The following is a 17014-nucleotide window of genomic DNA, read 5'->3' as shown; positions in this document are numbered from 1 at the left end:
TGCACTTCAGAGTTTCAACATGAGGTTTAACTCAAACCCTGAAACCTTGATATAACCCACTTTCTCCTCAGGTTTGCCAAATAACTATCTCAGTGTTAAATCTTTATTGTACTTCTATTGTTGGTCTAAATCAGCAACATTTTTATCTTTGCTTATTGAATTTTCCATGACATTCGTATAAAAGGGAAAAAATAAGCCAAAAATGGCTTTCAATACAGGAATCCTCCTGGCTTTGTTTTTGATTCAAAACCTTGCCTGCAGCAAATGGGGAGATTTTTACAGAAATATGACAAATTATGCTTTCTGCTGTGCTCTGCACATCCAGCAAGATCACTGTGCTGTTTTAGGGAGGAAAGCAGCCCCATGCAGCTGTAGCTGTGCAAGTTGGGAAAATGCAGTCTGATGTTTCCAGAGATGCTCAGATGTGCCTGATTCTCATTCTGGCCACATATTAGCACTGTTCTGTGGGGCCAAAGAGGAGAAACTTGCAGAAATGCTAGCTCGAAGTGAAGGTTTTAAAAAAAAAACCCTGAAGCTGCAATCTGGCAAAAGTTGAGAATGAACATCATTCCCTAATGCAAATGCAGGATATTCATTCTAAAAGGACAACCCAAGGTACAGGCAAGCCCAGTGGCAGAAAACCTGTCAGAAAGGAAGTGGAAACAACTCATTTTGCACCTTTGGTCTGCTAGAAAGCCCAAAGCTGGCAGATGCAATGTGAAAAGCTGCTGGTGCAGGCCAGGAACGGAGCAGAGCTGATGCATTCAGAGAGGCAGCTCCTCCATCCCAGCGGGGTGTGAAGGATGGAATTTCAGATTCAGGCTCCAACTGCACAGCTCTGCTCTCCCCAAAGCCAGCCTGAAACCTCCCACTGACTGCACAGGAGAGGAGCTGAGTCAACACTGAGATCTTCTGAGGATACGTATTTGCAGTCCTCATGCATGAAAGATTATTATAAAGATACTGCTTTAGAAACAATATTTCTCCATAGTATAGAAAATAAATAAAAGAGGTCATGCTGGACAAGAAAAAGTGTAGGCTTGTTTTCATAGTTTATGGCTTATGTGCTGTTGGGAAAAGACTGGCTCAACTCAAGAATTAGTGGCCATGTCTCAAATCTGTAAGATTTGGTTACTCACTAGCACATTTGTATCACTATAAAAGAAATTAATTTTTTAGCACTGTTATTGGAAACAGGCATAATGCAATAAATGGAATCTATATATTTTTTGTGGAATGTGAAGATAAGAGGGTTTCTATTTCAATCCATTTTAGAAATATTAACTAGGAAAAAAAAATTCATTCAGAACCATTCATTCACCACTTGCCAGCAAGATAAATAACTTCCACTATTACTACTGTGTGAAAGAAGTAGCTTGTAATTTAACTTTAGCATGGACAAAGGGCAGCAGAATGCATTTACTCATTACTAGAAAATCTCAGATTTCTGATACAAGTTTTATGCATGGGATAACAGCATTTGCATAGACTACAGCTGTATGAAAGAGCTCTAATTCACAATGTTTCACAGGTATTGGAAGGGAACTATGCTCAGGTTTGCCCAAAGGTTCAAGTTCAGTGAATTTCAGATTTCAAGGGAACGTTCCATAGGCGTAGAGTCCCTGAGCTTGTAAAACTGCAGGCATGAAGTCCAGAATAAACACAGCAAGAATGTTAACTGAGGTCTGAGAACACATCTGAACTACAGAAACTTTGATGCAGTTCAAGTCCTCTATGTATTTTTCACAGCTCCAGTGTACAATAACAGTAATGGAATGTAATGTGTATTAAGAAACCAAAAATGAAATAGAAAGAAAACAGAACATGCAAATAAAACATGAGGCATCAGGAAAACAAGAATAAATGAGCAAATTCAAAGTTCTCAAGAAAAGAAAAAAGGTATTTTTAATTAATGGGGTGTCTCTATATTAGGATCAAAGGTATCACACACTCATCACTTGACTCCCTTTATTTTTAATTATACTTACAATTATCATGTTATTATTAATAGTCATTAATATTTATTGACTATTGTGCCATTCAATTTGCATTAATGTCATCATGTTTACTTTTAAATGCTTTAATTTATACTGTAAAAGTTCAGCAGATATTTTCTTGCCATTGAGAGAAGCTGTGAAAGTCAACAGACTCACCAGAGGAGCTGTGATATTTGTTTGAGTCCTATCAACAGTGTGTTTTGCCATTAAGGAAAAGTCTGGAATCTCTAAATCAGCAATGTCCACACTATTACTACATTTCTACATGTATGGTTCCTGCTGGTGTCCAGCTGAAGACTTTAAACTGCTAGTGGCTTTTTTTTTTTCATTAACAATAAAGTGGATGCCTTAGCACTGCTTCAAATTATTTCCCAAAGTGGATTCACAAAGCAGAAATTATTGCAGCACATATTTGAGGTACTGGAGTCAGCCTTGTAATTCAGTGGGTACCTGTAACAGGCATAAAAAAGTCTCACTATCCAAACAGTGTAATATTTACAAGGTGGTAAAGACCATAAGGTACAATGAGATGTTCAAATTAAATTCATTAACTGTATCTTCTACTGGAGTAGAGATATAAAATGGAAAAAATCTGTTAAATACTTACTTCATCATCACAACTTATAGCACATCTGCCATCAAGAGATGCACACTACAGAGGATAAAAAAAATAAAATCAATATTTTCAATTCTGTCTTTGATGATTAAAAAATAAAACTTTATATAAATTCATATGAGCAAAATTTTAAAGGAGATTATATTGATTACATCTTTATATAAATTAATTTTAAAAATGACTAGCAAACTTTCGAATTGTTCACCAAATGTGTTCTGTTTCTCTCTGCAGAGAAAGGGTTCATTCACACTGTGACAATTTCAGCTGCTTTAAACACCAGGATCTCCTCCATACTCTAAATCTTTGGGGCCATTCATAGATGAGAGAAGATTCTCCAGCAGGGGTGGGACAGGGTTTATTTTCTGTAACAGCACAACTACAGTCGATTCTCAAACCAGGGATGGCTTCTCCTAATCCTCAGAAAGTACCTGATTATCCTCTTCAGTGAGTACAAATTCTATAATCCCTGAACGGTTTAGGTACATTTTATTGAGCAGTGTGAGTGCCAACCATGATTCAGTAATGTAGTTTTGTTAATTAACCTGATTACTTAGTGTTAGAGAGAAAACCTAGGTGAGAAGTCATGATTCTGCTATCATTAGAAACAAATTCCACATTTCTGTTTACTCTTTAGACTTTCTCTGAGGGAGAAAAACCATGTACCAACAAAATAATTCCTTATGTATTGGGGCCAAAAATTAATAAACTTTCAACTTGCTTCCAAAAATCAAGAAACTGCTCTTCATCACTGAATTCTCCTTTTCTGTATCCAAATATAAAACCAGAACAAGTCTTCAAATACATTGCTTCTTTACAATATTTTGCTTCTGACAAGATCACCACTTCCACAGTTAAAAAACTGTTGTGGATTCAATGACAAAAAAACTTTCAATTTAAAATGTACCTGTCTGCTTGCAGTCCAAAATTTTCGCTGGAAAAATTCAAGTTTCATCTGGATACCTACAGCTAGGAAAGAGAAAAATAAATAAATAAACACAGCATGCTTAATTCCTTCAAAATTATTCTTTAAAATTAGTAAGGAAGAAAAGGTTTCATTATGAAAAGATAAAGTTAAACCTAAAATAGAAAACCCCAATTAACTAAATTGAAGAGACCGCAGAGTCTTATTTTAAACCATTTAAACAGAAAGATGCTTGTATAATGTGAAGAATACACATGGCAAACAAGAAAAAAAAATTCAAATTGCATGTCTCCATAGTTAATATCAAAGAACCACAAGCTGAACATATTTATGTTCACACCAATTTCATTTATATTTCACTGATATCAACATAGCTGTAGGGAACCCACACAATGTGTTTTCTACTGAAACTCGTGAAGGTTTTTTGAAACAACATGAAGATGCTGGTTGACACTTCAAGTGATGATTTGTTTTGAGGTCATTTAATACATAAATTATCAGTGGAACACAAAAAGCATTAAAAATGTGTTTGAAAAAATGGAAGTTCAGAGTATTACGTGTAATTCTGTAAAAGGGAAGTATCTGACAAATCTTACTGGCCATAAAATTTTTTTAAAATTATATTAACCGTAATGAATTGTAATTTAAAAAAATCATTCTTCAAGACACTACTGGTTTAAGTTATATGTTTCTCATAATCTCAGGTGGGATTATGTTTTGCCAAATATCAATGAACCTTTCTTCCAGCCTGGTCTGATGTTCCTATCACTGTTTCTATGGAAAAGCAATATAAAGCACTCAGGTTTGCAGAAGCTCCAAAAGCAGTTGGTTCTTCTTGTTTCACTTGCCCAAACTGAAATAATTCAAAAAAGTTTTAAAAGTCTGAAGATCTAACTCCTAGATATTAATGTTTTTTTTTAAAAAATAAAGCCTCAAAAAAAAGTTGTTTTGGAAAACTGAATGAAATTTCATGTATTCATTCCTCCTCTAGGGCCAACAGCAGGAATAGTTTAAAAACATATTTACGTTTAGATTATTGGTACTTGCTTTTGCAAATGCACACACACTGATGTCATGCACATATTTGATTTTGTGTTAGCAGGTAGGGAAAAGTATGTGAAATGAAATCTGTAATGGACTGAGACAATGGGATGTGAAATTACATAAGGAATTTTTCTGCTATCTGTAACTCATGGATGGTTTGGCTTCAGAGAGCAAGGAGAGGAATCCAGTTCTCCTTTCGAATAAACACCAGAGGAGACTCTCTAGCTACATTTCATTATCTATGAATTAATATTATGGTCCATGAGAAGATGCTGTCTGACAGCCAAGCAGCTCATTTGCTTCATCTACTGCTTGCCTTTGGGTTAACTGCTGGCACATCCTACCTTTTTTCTTTCTGAAATGCAGGCAAAAAACCACACACACAGGAACTTTCAGGAACTTTCCCCAAGGAAATCCCGTCACTTCTGGATGCTGTGTCAGCATGGGAAGCGTCAATCTCATGTTCTTGTACAGAGCTGTGTGCACTGTACTCAGATATTGCTCATTTAAGGTCCTGATAAGCTTAGCCCTTTGGAGTTCACACTGTTAGAGATACCAGCAACCAGAAAACTGCTGCTCTTGAAAAGTGTTAATGAAAGGTAATGGAAGTAAAATAAACATTAATTAAAGAGGCAAAACTCTTATTCTCCCCTAAGGAAATTATATGTATATACAAATTTGAGCAGGATTTTGGACTCAATGAGCACAGGAGATCCCTCCAACTCTAAATTATCTTATGATTCTGATTTAAAGGTAAAAGTTTTGTAGAAAAGTGATCACTGTACATCTTAGAACCTTCCTTACAAAGAGAGTCAGTATGCACAGGGAATTTTCTGTGTCCTGTACAAAACCTACCACACAACAGAATCTGAAACAGTGACAGGAGAATTACAGCAAAGCTCGTCTGTGAAAGGTTCCACGAGCACGTTCCACTGAGTCACAACGGAACGCTGCAGCAGAACAACAATTGAAATGCTGGGATTAATTTCTGTGAAATGCAGAGCCTCCCTCTCCATGAGGATGAGAAGGGCCAGCTGCAGGTTTGGTTTCATAGCAGCAGCTCAAAGATTTTGATGCTTTCTTGGACAGACTGTGAGGGAAAATAAAAGATAGTGAGAAATATTGGGGTTGCTCTCACTTGAGTAGATTTCACAGTTTCAGCAGTAGGGTAACTTCTGCAGAAACTGAAGGTATAGGCATTATCAATTTAGCTACTGCCTGCCTTAAAAGAAGAAATCAGTTAATTTCTCTACCAACCTTCAAAAAAGAGTTGTATCACTAATCTCTGAGGTACGATGGCATTAAAGAGGGTAAAACAGAAACCATCTACTCTGGTCAAGGTAATGCAACATTACAACAGCAACATTTTAAGATATTCCTCTTGTGAAGTAATTCCTCAATTAGTTTTGAAATCCTTACACTTGGTATTAAATAATGAACATGATGTCAAGTACATGATGGCTGGACTTGATTTACAGTTGGGCTTGATGATCCAAAGGGTCTTTTCCCATTTAATGATTCTGTGATCTCTACCTGTGCTTGCAGGGTAGGAGGAGAGAACACATCTCACAAAAATGGCACAGTGAAAGCAGCATTAGGCAGTTTTTTTGAGAGGTCTATTTTAGTATGAGATTTTAATCTCAGAGTTTTGTCTTATTTACACATCGTTCCCTGCACAATTCCACATAGGATCTTCCCTGTCACAGCTTCTAAATGTTCTATATCCTACATAATATATAATAAATGAAAATTACTAATAGTTACTAAAACTCAGCCAAAAATTATTTGAATGCCTCCAGATTTGAAAGAATTAACAGTGTTAAGTATAGGAAATTACTTTCTTTTCAACCCCTCATGTGATACTAAAGCACTTCTGCAGGTTTTTTCCTCCTGAGCTTTTCAAGAACTTTGTGACTAGAACACAACATTTTTTTTGATTGGCCATTTAATGCCGTAAGAGCTATTCAAATATACTTCAAAAGGTTTTTGAGCCATTATATTCTCCTGAGCAATCCCTAATCCTTCAGCACTTGACAACTTCTGAACAAAATATCTGTGCTCCAAACCACCATTAAATCTGTGTTTTACAAATTGCCTACATGAGAGGGGAAAAGGAAACAGGAAAACTTCAAATTATATCTCCCATGTCTCTAATTCCTAGTTTAGCCTTCTGGGTGTAACAGCTACCACAGAGATTTAGATTAAAAAGCTGAAATTGCACTGAGATTTTTCTAAATCTTGTTCAGAAAGGTACCCAGAAACTGCCACAAATAACAAAAACTCTAACTGACTTTTCTGTGGAATGTACACTTCAAAGTATGAAATATTCTTCCACATTTGCAGGCTTGGTTCAACCAAAATGGCCAAAGGATAAAAACTGTTCAGCCAGGAAAAAAGGAGTTTTGTGTCCACTGCTGCCTTTTCTCCAGAGTCACAGAGCAGGGTGGGCTGGAGCTGAGGGCAGGCAGGAGAACAACTGATGGGAGCTGAGAGAGGGGTAGTTTGTGTTTTGTAACACAAAATGTATAATTTCAAACAAATATTGCAAATCCAATCTTTTGTTTTAGTCACATTAGCAAATTTACTTAGGTGATGGAAATAAAAAACCTTTAATTCTGCCTACAGAAAACAGTTATTTAACTCCATGAGATTCCTTCTCTCTGTTTAATAAAGTGGCTGCTATTTTTGCAGTGCAGACCCTATGAAATAACAGATGGTTGAGAAGGACAAAGTTAAATTCCTGGCTCACTGATAATTATTGTTAAATAAGTAATTTCCTTGTGCATCGATTCCATGGCTGAAGGTAATATTTCACTCTCTCAGTGGGTTGCTTTCAGATGGAACTACTGGGAAGTGCTCAAATGCTGCATGGCTCAGGGCTGCTTAGAATCAAGGCAAACATGAAGCAAAACAAATAACTGCTGAGAATAGATCAGGATTGCTTGTGTTCCTTTCAATCTCTGTGGTTAAGCAAATAGACAGGAAGATAAGGAAATCCTTCCTTAGCAAATTACTTCTGTGCAAAGAATTAGAAGCCTTCTTAGGTTCTGAGTAAAAAGAATAATTTCCTACTTAAAATACGAGAGGAAAATAGATTAGACTGATTTATTTCAGGCAAGAGAGGAGCTGAGTCTCCCTACAAACCTGACAAATGGATTCCAAATACATGATTATAGGAAAAAGTAGCAAAAGCTAAAGGGATTTCCATTCTCTGAAATAGCTATACACTATAACACTGTATATAAGCACTAGATCAGCAAGGTTACAAAAATATTTTAAGGTCTCCATTCCTTTTCCCACAGAATACAGTAGAGATTAAGACTCTCTCTCATACATAAAAGATGCCTAAAATCATAAGAACATTTTGGCCTCCTATTTCCAATGGAATTATCTTAAAAGAGGTTTAACTTGGCTTCAAAATGAGAAATGTTGGACACAGACTAGTAGCAGGATTATTTTTCAATCTGTATCACCTTTGTGTATTGAGCTGAAACTATTTAAAATTATCTTCTTTCTCTATTGTAGTATTAGCTCTGATTATAATCTTTTAAAATATCCAATAACTACACGTGAAATATTCCAGAACACACTTAAATACTTTTTAAAAAGTTCATTTCCCTTCTATTTATACTCTAAATATGTTTCAGTTAAAAACCCATCTTCAGCATTTAGCTCAGGCAAAGAAGGAGAAACTGACTCTACAGCCCAATGCACAATCCTGAGAAATAAACACCATAATTGCCAAGAACAGCCAATACAGGTTAATAGAAGACTCCCACCTACCACTAAAGATGATAAAAAATGTTGTAAGACATAGGGTTTTTATTTAGAATAGTTAAAAATAACATCTAGATATTTTTCTCCCCTCAATTCCAGGAAGTCTTAGCTAACAAATTAGAGGTATTCCAACAAGACCTCTCTATAACATAGTTATGTAGATATTATTATAGACAATAATATAGTTATGTAATAAGGAAATAGTTATGCTCCAGTATCACCCAACATAGCTGTACTCTCAGTGGCAATCATTCCTTGTCATATGCAGGATATATAAAAATGTGAACAAGCACTTGTGAATTGGGCACTTCTCAGACTGCTTCTGCTCCCAGGTTCAGTTTCCCTTGCACAGTAAAATGCAGTCTCACCTTTCCAAACTCCACACTTCACTTAGCTTCCCTCTCAGTGATCTTTCCCCTTTTATCTACACTTTTCTCTTCTCACCCCTGCTCATTGTTTTCAGTTCCTCTCTTCAAAGAGAAGATCTTCAGAATTATATCATAATATGAAAAATGTATGTTTTATTACCTGGAATGACTGACTCTGATGTAAACACCCCAACAACAATAACAAAAACCAGCCTAACAGTTTTAAGTCTGGCTATTTTTTAATATACTGAAAATACAACTTATGTCTGAAAGCATCAGGCAGTCTCAGTCCTGGGTGGTTACACCAGCCATCCTCATAGTGAGATGTTATGGGTAGCCTGTAATAAAAGAGCCAAATTGACCAAAAATGGACTGAACTATTTAGCAAACTTCTTCTGTTTTTCTTAAAATAAAGCATGGTTCCTACCTCAGCAAAAATAAGGTATCTATTATTCATTTGGATAAGATGTTATTGTTTTTCAGAAACTGTCCTTTGCTGTGAGTTGTTTTCTTGTGTTGTGGTTTTATAATATTTTATTATTTAACTCCGGGACAATTTCTAATGTTTTTACAACTAACTTTGTTGTTTCTCGATGTGGAACCTTCTTGTCCATTCCACAATATGTCTATTGCATATGTAAGTACTCTAAAATTATTTTAATACTTTAAAAATATTTTATTATTAAATCCTTTGAAATCCATGTAAATGTGCACCTACTTTTTCCATCTCAGTTTGAGCTACAGAGCCTGATATAGTGTCAAAAAATATCTCAAAGCCCAACTATCACCCAGGTTTGGATTCTAAACAATAAGCTGGGAAAAAAATCTTGTATTATTTATGGCATCTTACCTTTATCTTTTTGTCATCAAGTAAGTGGAATGACTGAGAGATATTTTTAAGTCCTATTTAACTATTGGGGTTTTTTATGTGAGACAGTTTTGACCACATAAGATTTAGCAACATAAAGACTACCTCTTTCATCAGAGCTATTGTGACGCAGGATGTAAATGAGTGAATTCCCCTTAAATGGGAGAACTTCTGCCTCTTTACTCAGAAACTTCAAGCCTGATGCTTTCTTCCAGAAGATTTTTAGAATTAGTGGAAGATGATGTGTGCATGGAGACAACCAAGCCAGAGGAAGGCAGCAGGTAGGAAATGGTGTTTCGTGGAGGCCAAGCTGGAGCAGAAGGGGAGGAGATGCTGGGAAGCTGCAGGGAGGCCAAGCTGAAAGGGGAGCAGGATGATGATTGCTGGGAGGCCGAAGTTCATCCAAACTCAAAGCACCAGGGAAAGCTGAAGGGCTTGGTTTGCAGCCAAGCCCTGACAAACTGAGCTGTGGAGGGCAGTCTGGGAACATCATCAAAAACCAGACTCCCTCTGACTCCCTGACACACATCTTCCTTCTACAGGACTAATGAAGTAGCAGCAGGAGCAAGGAGGAAACTCAAAAAGGATATAAATTGAGTGTAAACATAAAAAAAATATAGACACTGGTGACTGGAAGTCCATTGCTTTTTCAGGAATCTTCACAGGGGATGTTGGAGAGAAAAGGTTATCTGTAAATTAGCATTGAGACAATCACCCTGTATCCCAAACTTTACAGGAGAGCAGCTGATGTTCTGCCAACACTGTGACAAAGGCTCCCACAGAATTCTGCTCACTTACCCCAGGATCAGCTTTGTGCACCAGGAGCAAAGCTCAAGGGAAGCACTTGAGAATCCATCTGTAACTTTTTAAAAAAACCAAAACACCCTGAAACAAACCTCTCATAAGCCTGGAGGAAGGTAACCCCTGGGTATGAAAATTTACACTTGGTGCACTTTGCTGGACAGGGAGGTGCCTTGTTCCTGAGGAATGCAAGGAGTGCAGTGACAGCATAAAGGAGGGGCTTAGGTGGCCCAGTTAGAAAAGGGTGAGGCAGGGCACAGCTCAGCCCTGTCTGGTGTCTGGAGCATCCTCCCTGTGACTTCAGAAAATACCTGACACCTACTGGCACCTGGCTCATTGCATTAGCAAAAGAAAAATAGAAAGGAAGCCCAAAAAAAAAAAGAAAAAGAAAAAAGAAAACTGACTAGTACTACTTTTAGCCTCAGGAAGTTTCAGCAGCCTACAGAAACAAGGCAGGAATCATCACAGAGGAAACTCTGCTGGTGGCAGAGCTTTTATGAACTCCTATGAGCCTTCAACTTTCTTCCAGCATGTCGTAGCACAGCCACTGCTCTGACAAATAATTCTGAATTCCAACGATATAGGAAGCATGTGAAGATTGAAATCTGACCACAGTAATGCTAAAATAATGAAGCAGTGAGAGTATTTTTATAACTCCCTAACCATTTTTTAGTTTTATAGGGTTTTCTTGCAATTTGAGTACTACCCATGACTGAAAGGAAAAATAGGAACAGTATGGATTTATAAGCACTTTTACAAATCTTAAGGGAAGATCCAGGACTTGTCAAGTTCTCAGAAAAAGCTTTACTTCTCACAGCTGAGGTCCTAGTTCAGAGCAGCACAGCCAGGCTACCTTTCCATCTCAGCCAAAAGGCTGTGGTTTCAAGCTGGCAATTAAGGAACCCTAAGAGGCTCAAAGTCCAGACAAAGAGCCAGAAACTGGGATATTTATCTGACTATCCTGTGACCGGATTCTCTTAGGATATATAAGACTTTCTGCTTCCACTTGTGACTAAAACACAACACATGCAAGCCTTGATCATGTTTTATTTGCAGGCTTGATTCTGGCTACTACTTCAACAGGTTAACAAAAACAAAATTGTTTCTACATTTCTCAGCTTTGTGAGAAGGCTGACCTCAGACATGGGCAAAGCTTCCATCATAATTTCCAAGGTGGTTTACCCCTCCCAAACTGCAATCCTGTCAAAGCAGAATGGGTAAAAGTTGTGCTGCTGCCAGACACAGAATACTTTGGAGACACTGAGGATAAATGTAATGGCATCCACACCAAAGTGAACTCATGAGTTCTCTGTCCAGTCCCCCCCTCCAGGGGGAGGGATCTGACCCAATCCAACATTTCCAGCCTACAGAACACACTGAGCACCAACCACTCCCTGTCTGCTGCTGTCACCAGGGGATTTGTGTCCTTACAAGGTCTATGGATCTATGGAATCTCATTAGTCAAACCAGGCTTGGGACACTGAATGAGCAAACACTGACATTTTATCAAACCACACCATTTGGAAATAAGTCTTGGATCTCTTATTTACTGAGTCATAACAACAAGAATAGTGATAATCTCTACAAACTGTTTGTGCTATCCTGTGATTAGCAAATTACTTTGAATTGCTGAAAATATGAGTCATGCTACTTGAAGTCAAATAATACATCAGAAGGACCCCATAATGAATAAAAATCTCCAGCCTTTCAACACCATATATCACAGAATCACAGAAATTCAAGGCTGGAAGAGACCTATAAGATCATCAAGTCCAACCCATGTTCTAACAATTCAACTAGATCATGGCAGCAAGTGCCACATCCAGGTTTTTTTGGAACTCTTCGAGGGATGATGACTCCACCACCTCACTGGGTAGATGATTCCAGTATCTGATCACTCTTTCTGTAAAATACTTCCTTCTTAATTCTAACTTGCTTCTCCCTTGACGCAGCTAGAGACTGTGTCCTCTTGTTCTATCTGTTGTCACCCGGAGAAATGAATTCATAAATGATTCATAAATGAAATGTTTACTGTAATGCTCCAGAATAGTTCTCATATTTTTATTTTTCTAAGATCACTACTTTAACCATGTTTTTGCTGTTTAACCACGTGGCGACAATCTACAGTTTTAGAAAAGAATAAAAAGATTTCTGTGTCCAAAAGACTAAATGCACATATCCTTATGTGTTTGAAATTGAGTAGTACCATGGTGTTCTGCAGTTGCAAGTTCAAAGAAAATAACACTGGTGGATTTGCAACCTCATTTAGTTTGTGTCTTTCACTGAACAATTTTAAAAAAACAGTAACAGCAAAAGACACATATTTTAAACTTTTCCATGAAGAGTATTTGCAAAAGCAGATTTGCATGCCTTCTTTTTTCATTTTTGGATCAAAAATGTATTTTTATTCAATATCTGTGTAGAAGAGAACACAGCTGCATCTTGGTTCAGCAAAACAGGAGTCAGCATTAGAGCTGTAAACTGGCATTCTTGGAATCTCCTGAACTGGAGGTTTAAACCACATCACGAATAGAAAGCAATCTCAGACTAATAACACAGAGATTTTCCAGTATACTGAAATATAAATTTTCTTCTCTTTTGTATTCTCCTACTTTTTATGTCTTATATTAAAAAAAAAAAAAAAAAAAAAACATCTTTCAAGATGTGTTCAGTATATTACAAATACCTCACTTGAAAGTCAGTTTCTAAAATTATGGATTAACACTGGTTGTAATCTGAACATTTTCACATTTACTTAAATTTATTTCATAAGAAAATTTTATTGCCACAATTTTGAAACGTGGCCAAGAAGTGTTACCTATACCTCTCAGCAATGACCTGTGTTGAGGAAATAAATTTCCCCCTGTATTGGGGAAAATAACTTATCTTTTGCTTTATTTAATGTGTAGAAGTTCATGCCCATGAACGGGGAAACAGTTAATGCCATCCAAGAGGCCAAGCAATCAGGGGTGGAATGAAAACTTTCTATTTACTTGTCATACCAGATTTCAGGAAAAATAAGAAATCACCATCTTCAGAATTGCTACATAAGCCTGCCTAAGTGCCAGCAGAGATGGTTGCTTCAGGCTGATCTGGTGTATGAAGAGGTGTTTTCACACTGCTGAAAATTAGCCAACAGCTTATTTTCTTCATTAGAAAAAGATGAAATCAACCTCTTTAAAGCCACAAAATAAAAAGAACAATATATTGACCAACTTATGACCAAATACAAAACTAAAAAATGTTTTTAATTGATAATTCAAGAAAAAACTCCAAAGAAATAAGGCTTTTAAAAAATGTTGAGACTGATAAAATTAGAAGGCACTGACACACTTTAAAAGTTTTTCATAAAATGTTAGCATTGCCCAAGACCTGTGTGCCAAGTCATGATCATAAGTGAACTTCTGTGGGTGAGTTATTAACTCCTGGAAATAGTCTAAGTGCTGACATGACTTTCACCATAAAAGTACAACTGGACCATACTTCACATAAACTGCTATCCAGATGCTTCAACAAGTAGTCTATTATAATTTATATACTGATGATTAGCAGGATTTAGCTGTCAATACAGTCTTAAGGCATATTTTAGAAGCATAAATTGGGAGTTTTGAGGGAAATCAATATAATGGGCACCAAATGTAATCCTCTTTAATGTAATAGCTTTGAAATAAATCAGGAAGGTTTCTGAAAGGGAGATGTCTGATTATACATTAAACTAAGGATTTATCATACAAAATAGCTTCTCTTGTTAATAAGTAGCCTGATGGGTGCAAATTCAGCTAGGGCTTTTGCCTGGAAGGTGTTGAGCACCAGGCTGATCCTGGTGGGCTTTTCAGAAGCACTTATTTCACACTGCAATCAGTAAATGTTGGGCTGTAATTCTGAAGTCTCTATCATATTCCTAGATATAGGAATATGATATATCATGATATACCATATATGATATATATACATTTAAATAACTTTGAAATACCATTTTCCAAAATGTAGACATTTACAAATGACAAAGATTCTCCTGGAAGTTCTGCTACAACACATTTATAGAACATAATTAATTTCCTAATTAAGGCAAATTCAATCAATGCTTTATATTTCTGCTGTTTTATAAAAAGAGTTCTGGAGCATAATTTCTAGAACTACTAAATCATCTCAGCACATCTATAATGGAAGCAAACATTATCTTCTCCATTCTCTTACAGTACAGGGCTGATATGCCTGACACTAAGGGAAAATCCCTCCTTACTTTTATTTAAAATAAAAGGAAATCAAAACCACACATTAGTGTTGAAGTAAATTATAACAACCTCCAATAAAGAATATTTAAACAGATTTAATTTATATTCTTATATAGATTCTTGTCACAAAATGTCACAAATGGCCACAAAAGGCAAAAAGAGAAGGGTCTCACACAAATTTCCCTGCTTTATTCTGTTTCAAAGTGCAGATAAAAAGCATCTGTAGGGATGGAAGGCTCTGAAGCGCTGATCATGCTCATATCCACAAATCAGAATTTTAACTGAGTTTCCATGGAAACACTATATGTCCCTGTTTTCCTTTTAGACAAGGCTATGCCTGTTTAACGAGTTTGCTGAGGACAACATGTTTTAAGTTACAATAACTGGAGCCAATACTTCCTAATTACATTACCAGAAGAAAATCTACAGCAAAGCTTCTACCATGGGAAACCGTTGTTCAGTCCATCTCTGAAAACCAGGAAATACCAGCATTGCCATTGCTTAAAATGTGTTAACTGGTCTTCTACACATAAAATAATCTCTCTTTAAAAAATTACAGCATTGGTCATGATTTATGATATTCATATATAAAATTATTGCATGGAATCTGAACTTCTGTGACATTTCCATCAGACCACATCTGCCCATGGAGACAAGGTAGGTCCAGGGTCTGAAGTACTGAAGCCTTAGGGCTGTTCCTGGTCTAAAGATACCCTATAAATAGGAATTAAAATCAAACATTCTATTCTTCAGTGCAATTTTTCCCCCATAGTATTAGCCAAAGAGGAACTCTAGAAACCCAAGTCTGACAGGTGCCATCATCTGTCCAAAAGGCATAAAAATTTTTGACTCTTTGGTATATTTTGTTCACCATTTCATAATATTCTTATATAGACTATCAGAAAGGATGTGCTGTATTCACACTTTCAGTTCAAATCCTGTGTTGATGGAAGGGTGATACATTTCCCTAAGATTTTAGGAGAAGAACCAGGTCAAAGTCCTAGTTCAGAATATTTAAAGAGATGCCTTAGCAAGAGTCCTGTGACAGTACAATGCAGAGGACAGTAGACAGACAGAGGTTTTTACTGTTTTAGTTTAAATCTGCACTATGATGAAACTGAAACATTGTTCTACATTATGAATTTCACCCAAGATCTGTTTAGACAAAGTATTACAGAAAATCAAGCATTAGGTAACTTCCACTTGTTTCTCAAAACTTTTTCGCATTTTCAATGTAACAAAGTCTGCAGAAGTTCTAAAAAAGGTATCTCTTTACTCCAAAGCTAAGAAAGCAACAATATGTAAAAGTATGACCAGCTGATGGCATATAGAAAAACAGAGAGTGTTCACTTTCCAAGGAAAAGCCTATTCTACAATTGCTTGAAATACAAATATTCACTTAAGTGCTTGTGTTTGATCACACCTCCCAATCACCACAAACTACAAATTACAGACTGCTCTGCTCTTTCTTCTTTCTAACAGGTTCATAGCAAAGAAGCTTGTAGCAGAAACTAATGAAAACCCTTCAAGATCTTAATAACACCAAAAATCTCAAGGTATGGAAATTATTATTTCACTAAAGTTAGGCACATGATGATAACTTCACCTTCTAAAGGCAGTGAGCCCACTCCTCCCACAGAGCACTTTGAGAAGGGAGAAGTCAGTAGTGCTGCTCTTTGAACTCATCTGCTCTAACTCTGCTGAAACACAGACACAGAGGAAATGGACACTGTCATTTTGAAAAGGGAAAAAGATAAAAAGTCTCAGCCAAAATATGAGGAACCAATATCAGCCCTGCCATTATATTCCAAAATAACAGACTGCAGAAAGAAATAAAAGCAAATAAAGATGAAAACACACCCTTTTTGCTTAAGACAGCTATAGCTTTATAGAGAGAGAAAGCTCAGTGAAGTTGGGTACTCTTGAGATCCCACCATAAATTAAAGAATAGTAAAACAGGAGTGCTTTTGTGTTAAAAGGCATTGTATTAAATGACAATATGTATTACATCTCTGTACTTCAGCATCACCCAGTGTTGACACAGAAGTCAGATATAAACATGGAAGACAATAAGATGAAATCAACATTTAAGTGTTGTCTGAACTTTGGGACTAATAATATACTTTTATGCTGTACTTTTAAACAATTTATTTTCTCACAGACGTTCCAGCTGTTGTCTTAAATTTGTTATCATCTCAACTAATTCATGGGCTTGAGAGAAAGTTCATCCTTCAGCACTTTAGGGGACAGTGAAACAGAAGCCATGGTTAAAAGCTTAACAATAACTTTAGGTAGTGCAAACAAAAACGAGGCATAGCTCAGTTACGACTGTCAGGACTTCATAATTTATACCAAACCTAAAATATTTTCCCCTCTACTGTGCAGA

The 17014-nt window shown here is 36.5% G+C and overlaps 1 protein-coding gene across 1 annotated transcript in view; it reads right to left on the bottom strand.

Moving 5' to 3' along the window:
* The window catches only part of CACNA2D3 (calcium voltage-gated channel auxiliary subunit alpha2delta 3), a 382512-nt gene that overhangs the window by 38148 nt on the left and 327350 nt on the right, over positions 1-17014 (bottom strand). Inside the window, exons 28-29 of the mRNA XM_058812839.1 lie at positions 3518-3579; positions 2605-2649 (exon numbers count right to left, since the gene is read on the bottom strand). Of these exons, the coding sequence (XP_058668822.1) occupies positions 2605-2649; positions 3518-3579 (107 nt within the window). The remainder of the gene's footprint in view (positions 1-2604; positions 2650-3517; positions 3580-17014) is intronic.

This window comes from Ammospiza caudacuta, chromosome 12 (genome assembly GCF_027887145.1).
Source record: "Ammospiza caudacuta isolate bAmmCau1 chromosome 12, bAmmCau1.pri, whole genome shotgun sequence".
Classification (NCBI taxonomy): domain Eukaryota; kingdom Metazoa; phylum Chordata; class Aves; order Passeriformes; family Passerellidae; genus Ammospiza; species Ammospiza caudacuta.
This window is presented reverse-complemented; position numbering and strand designations above follow the sequence as displayed.